The following is an 8,126-nucleotide window of genomic DNA, read 5'->3' on the forward strand; positions in this document are numbered from 1 at the left end:
AGGAGTTTTGTTATTGAAAATGGATGCTCCCACATCATCTAGGAGGATGGAACTCGTTCCGGGAGGGGAAAAGAGAGCTGAGCGGGTGCGCCATGATTGGCAGTGTAAAAAGGTGGGCATAAGATAGTGGCACCACCTATCGAGCGCTTTGTTAGTTATTTCCAAGGATTGTTTTTTTTTCTCGGTTATGAAGTTTGAGACTATCAACCGTTATATCGGGGCGGTTAATAACATTAATCCATTTAATGCATTTTTCAAAATTTCTACCAGGTTTTGGTACAGGGAAAAAAAACTCTTATCTTTGGCATCTAGAGTCACTATTGCAGTTTTGAAAGCAACAATACTTCATTCTTCCACGAAACTATATACAACTTAATCATTAAAACTATATACAACTTAATCATTAAAACTATATACAACTTAATCATTAAAACTAAATACTACTTATCATTAAAACTAAATACTACTTATCATTAAAACTAAATACTACTTATCATTAAAACTAAATACTACTTATCATTAAAACTAAATACTACTTATCATTAAAACTAAATACTACTTATCATTAAAACTAAATACTACTTATCATTAAAACTAAATACTACTTATCATTAAAACTAAATACTACTTATCATTAAAACTAAATACTACTTATCATTAAAACTAAATACTACTTATCATTAAAACTAAATACTACTTATCATTAAAACTAAATACTACTTATCATTAAAACTAAATACTACTTATCATTAAAACTAAATAGGCCTACTACTTAATCATTAAAACTTAATGAATCGAAATGAAACGAATAGAAGACATCCAAACACTGAACTTACTGAAGAGTGAAGCAGACGGACGGTTAGAATTCAAATTTTTTTTCTCAGGGTCATAGAGAAGGGGCGGGGGGGAGTAGGGGACTCAAGAAATATGATTTGATTTTCGTCCACTAGGCAGCAGTTAAAGCGTATGCCCACTTTTTCACACTGCCACGCATGGGTGTAAGACTTCTGTACTATTGGCAAGCTATTTTCCCCTCCCGGAACGAGTTCCATCCTCCTAGACATCATTACTTAAGGGAAAAGAAATGGGACTACTAGAACTCTGATTCTGAAATAATTTAGGTCGAAGGATGTTTCAAGAAACTCCTGGTTCTCCACACTTTAGTAAGGAACTGTTTTACTTTCTTTTGAATCTATCCACTCCTACAGTCACGTGGCATTGCCCAATCATTCCTCCATCGTACATTCCTTTAAGGCAATGAAAAGATGTGGCAAGAACATCGAAAAAACGCGATTCGCTGCGTTGCAATATACATTTGGCAAAGCATCTTCCTCGGCATTTAATCAATAATTTACTATATAATAAAGTTCCAGGAAACTTTTAATGTGAAAGTTGGGCTAGTATGCAGAAGGCTCTCATTAAATAGAATGCCTCATTTATGCCTTCGCTTTTTATGCCCCTTATTTTAATTGTCTTGCTTTAATCCCAATTAGCGAAAATGGCGGGAGCCTCTGAGATAATTAGGGGACAAATCGTCTAGCGGCAGCATCCTGTTTTCTTAGTGCTTAAACAACGTAACTCGCAACTTCTACTAGTGATAAAGATAAATGGTTTGGGCTGTAAACGTAAATCTTTCTAGACTTCCCGCTTCTATTGTCGTTAGGCCTTCCACGGAAATCGAAACACGAACGGGTTGGTGAACATTACGGGGAAAACCGAAGATATTTTGAGGCCAACGCCTGGTTTATCCCCTTCCCCGCTAAAATGGAAAAAGCATTAAAAATCAGCGTTGAAAGAAGCTTATCTTGTTAGGTGTTTTTGTTCTATGTTAGTTGAGGTTTTTTAAGCCTTGGTCGGATTTTTATTTAAAGTAACAAATTAGGCAATTGACAGACTAAAAGGGGACTTCTTTTCCAGCGAAGTGTTTTTGTACGTCGTATATTGATAAAGAACAAATAGACTCTATTAAGCCTTGGCGAGATTTTATTAGGATAATGCAACTTAACAAGGTGTTCCAAAATACTTCGGGTGATTTTTAGACCAAAATGTTCTATGGCAATTTACTCTAACTGCAACCCAAAATAACTTTGGTTTGCAGTTTAATTTTATATATATATATATATATATATTTCCTCTAAACTTAGAAAAGGCCGTTCTTTTAGGGTATAATGTTATCTTACCTAACCCTCGCCTCGAATAAGTTCAAGATCGCATGAAACGTGGACGACATTGAAAATTACATCTTTTCAAAAACTTGTTACCTGAATATAAGACTTTCCTTTCGTCATCTAACCTGTTCAATGCGGCTCTATAGACTTTGATCTGTTTACGTAACAGAAACAATTTGGCATCATCAAAGAGTACAATTTTTCATGACATGAAGTATTTTTATTTGATCCAATGCATAGGCCTAGTATACAAAAACATTACTCATAAGTTTGAGATTTTGTAATAACATAGCTTGTGTTTATAATGGTTCCTTTTTAATGACGAAATCCACGATCTGGATTCGCAATCGTGGATATGAAAAAACACCATATTCGGCGACTTGCTTCGGAGATAACCTTTCCAAATCAACATGTGAAGCTCGCAGTTTGAAGTTTTGGAGGGAACATCTCGTACCTTTATGTTGAAACAAATCGCAGTCATTTGCAAACGCGGTTTTGCAAATGTAGCACTCGTAAATGACAGGTTTCACATCAGTGCTTGAACAGTTTTCATATCTTCGCGAAGTTTCGAAATATTTGTCATATAAATGATTAGATGCCTGGTTTTCACGACGGGATGTTTCGGAAGGGAAACACAGATGACATTTAGAACACTTGAAAGATTTAGCACGTAAGTGTAACAATTTATGTTTTTCAAATACGAGCCACATTTGAAGGCCGAACCGCATTCCGTACATTTGAACGGTCTTTCATCAGTATGGACAATTTTTAAGTGTTTCTTTAACGTGTTAGGGGTTTTGAAGGTTTTGCCACACTGTTCACAAGAAAAGGGCCTTTCGTTCTCGTGAACATAAATCTTGTGAAGATTTAAACTACGTTTGATTTTAAATTTCGCGTCACATAAGTCGCATTGAAATGATTTAGCAGTTATATGAGCTCCTCTCTCGTGAATGTTTAACAAATATTTAGTTTGGTAAGAACGCTCGCACTGTTGGCACTTGTATGGTTTATCCTCCAAGTGTCTAGTCTTGTGCAAATTTAGTTTCGATCTAATTATGAAAGATTTATCACACTGATCGCACTTAAATGGTCGCTCCGAAGAGTGAAGAAGCTCATGCCTTTTTAGTTCCCGCAATCTTTTAAAGGTTTTATCACATTCAGAACATTTGTGGGGTTTCAACTGAAGATCATATTGTGATTTGTAACTAGAGTTACAGAAATCATTTTTGGACATGTGTGTGAGTCGATGTAGTGTCAAACTATATTTCCTTTTGAAGGCCATATGGCACACTTGACATTTAAATGGCCGTTTGGACGAGTGTATGAGTTTATGATTTGCCAAGTCGTTTTTGCTTTTGAAGGCCTTCTGACACAATTGGCATTTAAATGGGCGTTCGGACGAGTGTCTGAGTTTATGATTTGCCAAGTCGTTTTTGAATTTGAAGGCCTTCTGACACAATTGGCATTTAAATGGCCGTTCGGACGAGTGTCTGAGTTTATGATTTGCCAAGTCGTTTTTGAATTTGAAGGCCTTCTGACACAATTGGCATTTAAATGGCCGTTCGGACGAGTGTCTGAGTTTATGCGATGCCAAATTAGCATTGCGTTTGAATGCCATATGACACACATCACATTTAAATGGACGTTTGGACGAGTGTTTGAGTTTATGATTTGCCAAGTCGTTTTTGCTTTTGAAGGCCTTCTGACACACTTCACATTTAAATGGACGTTTGGACGAGTGAATAAGTTTATGTCGTGTCAAGTCACCTTTGATTTTGAAGGCCATATGACAGACTTGACATTTAAATGGGCGTTCGAACGAGTGCGTGAGTTGATGAGCTGTCAAAACATTTTTCCTTTTGAAGGTCATCTGACACACTTCACATTTAAATGGACGTTTGGACGAGTGTATGAGTTCATGTCGTGACAAGCCACCTTTGTTTTTGAAGGTCACCTGACACACTTTACATTTAAATGGACGTTTGGATGAGTGTATAAGTTTATGTTGTGCCAAGTTATTTTTCCCTTTGAAGCTCTTCTGACACAGTTCACATTGAAACGGGCGATCAGATGAGTGTCTAACCTTATGACTTGTTAAAAGTGAATTAAAATTAAACGATCTGTCACAGATGTCACATTTAAAAGGCTTCTTAGCATTGTGTGATTGTCTGTCATTCTTCAAAGGTGATAACATTCTTTGTTCCTGATTCTCCGTAATTTCTTCCGCATTGTCAGTGTTTTTCGCTGGGGGATGAACCGAATCTACTTCTTCAGAAGTGCTAGTCTCGTCATCATCGTTCTTAATGATGATTGGCCATTTCACTAAAACGTTTGAAGGTGTTTCCAAATTTTCCACCTCATCCGAGTCCGGCTTCTCAGTTTTTATGAATTTAATTGGACGAAACATTTCAATAGATGATCGTAATTACTTTATGTTGTTATATATGAAACTGGTATCCAAGAAATTAGTCTCTACTCGATTACACCTTACAACGTCTAGGTTTCAATAGGCTTGAAGAACGGCCATAGTGATATATTTCATCTTTTATCTTGAGACTGAATTCGCAAACATAAGAAAGCTTGTTTGGAAACACCATAGCACTTTCTGTTTGACATATCCCAATTTCAATAAACTTTATCCTAGCGAAGTATTTTCTAATATATGGCTACGTGGCAACGTGAATCACATGTCGCCAACTCCCTACTTACTTCCTCTCTTCAGTCATTAATGTTTCTACTACTATTACTATTCGAGTAAAACTATTAGTCCCAACGATACCAATCCAATAGACGTGGGGGCAAAATCGCCAAAGCGCGCCTCTGTATAAAGAATTCACCGTCGCCAGCACCGACTGCTTATATCTCTTTTTCCTCTCTTTTGAGTAGCCAGTGTGTAGAGGGTAGCGCGAATCCTCCCCCGTTTTCACAGTGGCTTCGCTAGGCCTTTTTTGGGTGATAGCCCCCCAAATTTCAAACTTAGCCCCCTCAAAATAATCCGTAAACCCTACCAAAATATTTCTCGTAGCCCCCCAAAATTTTACAGCAATATATAAAAAAATTTATTCATAGATTCGTAAAGTTTCATCTTTGTAGAGATGAATTTCAAAATCAAAAAGTATTAGTTTGAAGAGAAAAGAAACAAACAAATAAATAAATAGAGAAGACCACTCAACAGATGGAGACATGTAAAAATTTTGACGTTCTTTCGAAGGGAGTCCCAGTAGTGGCGACTAAAAGAAAAAAAAACCAAGGCGACCCAAGGGCTCGTAATAGCAGCCACATCGTACGAGTGGATAACCCCTCTATACCTTACCCTAATGAGTGGAAAACCCCTCTATACCTTACCCTAATGAGTGGATAACCCCTCTATACCTTACCCTAATGAGTGGATAACCCCTCTATACCTTACCCTAATGAGTGGATAACCCCTCTATACCTTACCCTAATGAGTGGATAAACCCTCTATACCTTACCCTAATGAGTGGATAACCCCTCTATACCTTACCCTAATGAGTGGATAACCCCTCTATACCTTACCCTAATGAGTGGATAACCCCTCTATACCTTACCCTAATGAGTGGATAACCCCTCTATACCTTACCCTAATGAGTGGATAACCCCTCTATACCTTACCCTAATGAGTGGATAACCCCTCTATACCTTACCCTAATGAGTGGATAACCCCTCTATACCTTACCCTAATGAGTGGATAACCCCTCTATACCTTACCCTAATGAGTGGATAACCCCTCTATACCTTACCCTAATGAGTGGATAACCCCTCTATACCTTACCCTAATGAGTGGATAACCCCTCTATACCTTACCCTAATGAGTGGATAACCCCTCTATACCTTACCCTAATGAGTGGATAACCCCTCTATACCTTACCCTAATGAGTGGATAACCCCTCTATACCTTACCCTAATGAGTGGATAACCCCTCTATACCTTACCCTAATGAGTGGATAACCCCTCTATACCTTACCCTAATGAGTGGATAACCCCTCTATACCTTACCCTAATGAGTGGATAACCCCTCTATACCTTACCCTAATGAGTGGATAACCCCTCTTTACCTTACCCTAATGAGTGGATAACCCCTCTATACCTTACCCTAATGAGTGGATAACCCCTCTATACCTTACCCTAATGAGTGGATAACCCCTCTATACCTTACCCTAATGAGTGGATAACCCCTCTATACCTTACCCTAATGAGTGGATAACCCCTCTATACCTTACCCTAATGAGTGGATAACCCCTCTATACCTTACCCTAATGAGTGGATAACCCCTCTATACCTTACCCTGATGAGTGGATAACCCCTCTATACCTTACCCTGATGAGTGGATAACCCCTCTATACCTTACCCTAATGAGTGGATAACCCCTCTATACCTTACCCTAATGAGTGGATAACCCCTCTATACCTTACCCTAATGAGTGGATAACCCCTCTATACCTTACCCTAATGAGTGGATAACCCCTCTATACCTTACCCTAATGAGTGGATAACCCCTCTATACCTTACCCTAATGAGTGGATAACCCCTCTATACCTTACCCTAATGAGTGGATAACCCCTCTATACCTTACCCTAATGAGTGGATAACCCCTCTATACCTTACCCTAATGAGTGGATAACCCCTCTATACCTTACCCTAATGAGTGGATAACCCCTCTATACCTTACCCTAATGAGTGGATAACCCCTCTATACCTTACCCTAATGAGTGGATAACCCCTCTATACCTTACCCTAATGAGTGGATAACCCCTCTATACCTTACCCTAATGAGTGGATAACCCCTCTATACCTTACCCTAATGAGTGGATAACCCCTCTATACCTTACCCTAATGAGTGGATAACCCCTCTATACCTTACCCTAATGAGTGGATAACCCCTCTATACCTTACCCTAATGAGTGGATATGTTGTAAATTACAGATAATACCGGTTGTTTTTTATGTATATCCAGATTATATTTTCTATACTTGTGTTTTTTATGCATCGCGGTCATTCTTGTAATCTTTATTTTTTATCGCGATGCCTTAACTATATAACCGGATAACATTCCGATAACAGTTATCAGTTCTCAAAGTCAGTTCACAGTTGATCAGTTCCCAGTTATCTGTTCTCAAATAGCAGTTGTATTCCCGGAAATAATGTTTTACTTAAATTAATAAAGAGTTTATAACCAGTTAAACCCAGAGTCGTTCTTGCGTCAAACAACAACAGGTTATGGGCCCAGCACGCTTCCACTGCGGAGAGGTTTAGAAGTCATTAGAAGTTCAACGCCGGGAAGATTATCCTTGAAGGTGCGGAGTCAGACAGAGAATGGCCGGAAATCACCTGGGACGAATCGAGACGTTAACTAAAGATAATTATGATACCTGGAAAATGCAAGTGGAAGCCCTGCTTCAAAAGAACGATCTCTGGGAGTACGTAGATGGAACTTCAACGAGGCGAACTCTGGTACGGGGAACGGAAGGAAACGCCCAGGCGGTCGCTACCTGGGACAGTAATGATCGGAAGGCAAGAGCGGACCTAATCTTGTCGATCAGTCCGTCGGAGTTGAAGCAAGTAAAGAATTGCACCACCTCACGGGAACTATGGAAGAAGCTCGAATCCATCTACCAGTCCAGTGGACCTGCCCGGAAAGCCACGCTGCTGAAGAAACTGACCCTCAAGAAAATGAAGGAGGGAGAAGATGTCCGGGACACTGTCCGAGAATTCTTCGACGCAGTAGACAAGTTGGCTGACATGGGAGTAGCTGTAAACGACGACCTACTGGCCATTATGTTGTTATACAGTCTACCAGAATCGTACGAGAACTTCCGGTGCGCAATAGAGTCCAGGGATACGTTACCTGATCCGGAAGCCTTGAAAATAAAGATCCTGGAGGAATCGGACGCCAAGCAATCTAGGGAAGACGAACCCGTGCAGAATGCGATGATGGGCA

At 39.2% G+C, this 8,126-nt stretch overlaps 1 protein-coding gene across 1 annotated transcript; it reads right to left on the reverse strand.

The window, feature by feature from the left end:
* Positions 1 to 2,205: 2,205 nt before the first annotated feature.
* On the reverse strand, positions 2,206 to 4,792 carry LOC149619162 (uncharacterized). The gene has a single exon (XM_089854781.1). The coding sequence runs from the start codon at positions 4,573 to 4,575 to the stop codon at positions 2,695 to 2,697; it is 1,881 nt and encodes a 626-aa protein (XP_089710907.1). The 5' UTR covers positions 4,576 to 4,792; the 3' UTR covers positions 2,206 to 2,694.
* Positions 4,793 to 8,126: the final 3,334 nt, after the last annotated feature.

The sequence above is a fragment of the Phalangium opilio genome, unplaced genomic scaffold (genome assembly GCF_054372755.1).
Source record: "Phalangium opilio isolate 3A_F unplaced genomic scaffold, DU_Popi_V2 ptg000209l_1, whole genome shotgun sequence".
NCBI classification, from domain to species: domain Eukaryota; kingdom Metazoa; phylum Arthropoda; class Arachnida; order Opiliones; family Phalangiidae; genus Phalangium; species Phalangium opilio.

Coding starts and splice junctions, on each gene's coding strand:
- LOC149619162 (XM_089854781.1), bottom strand. CDS start 4,575: ATGTTTCGTCCAATTAAATTCATAAAAACTGAGAAGCCGGACTCGGAT.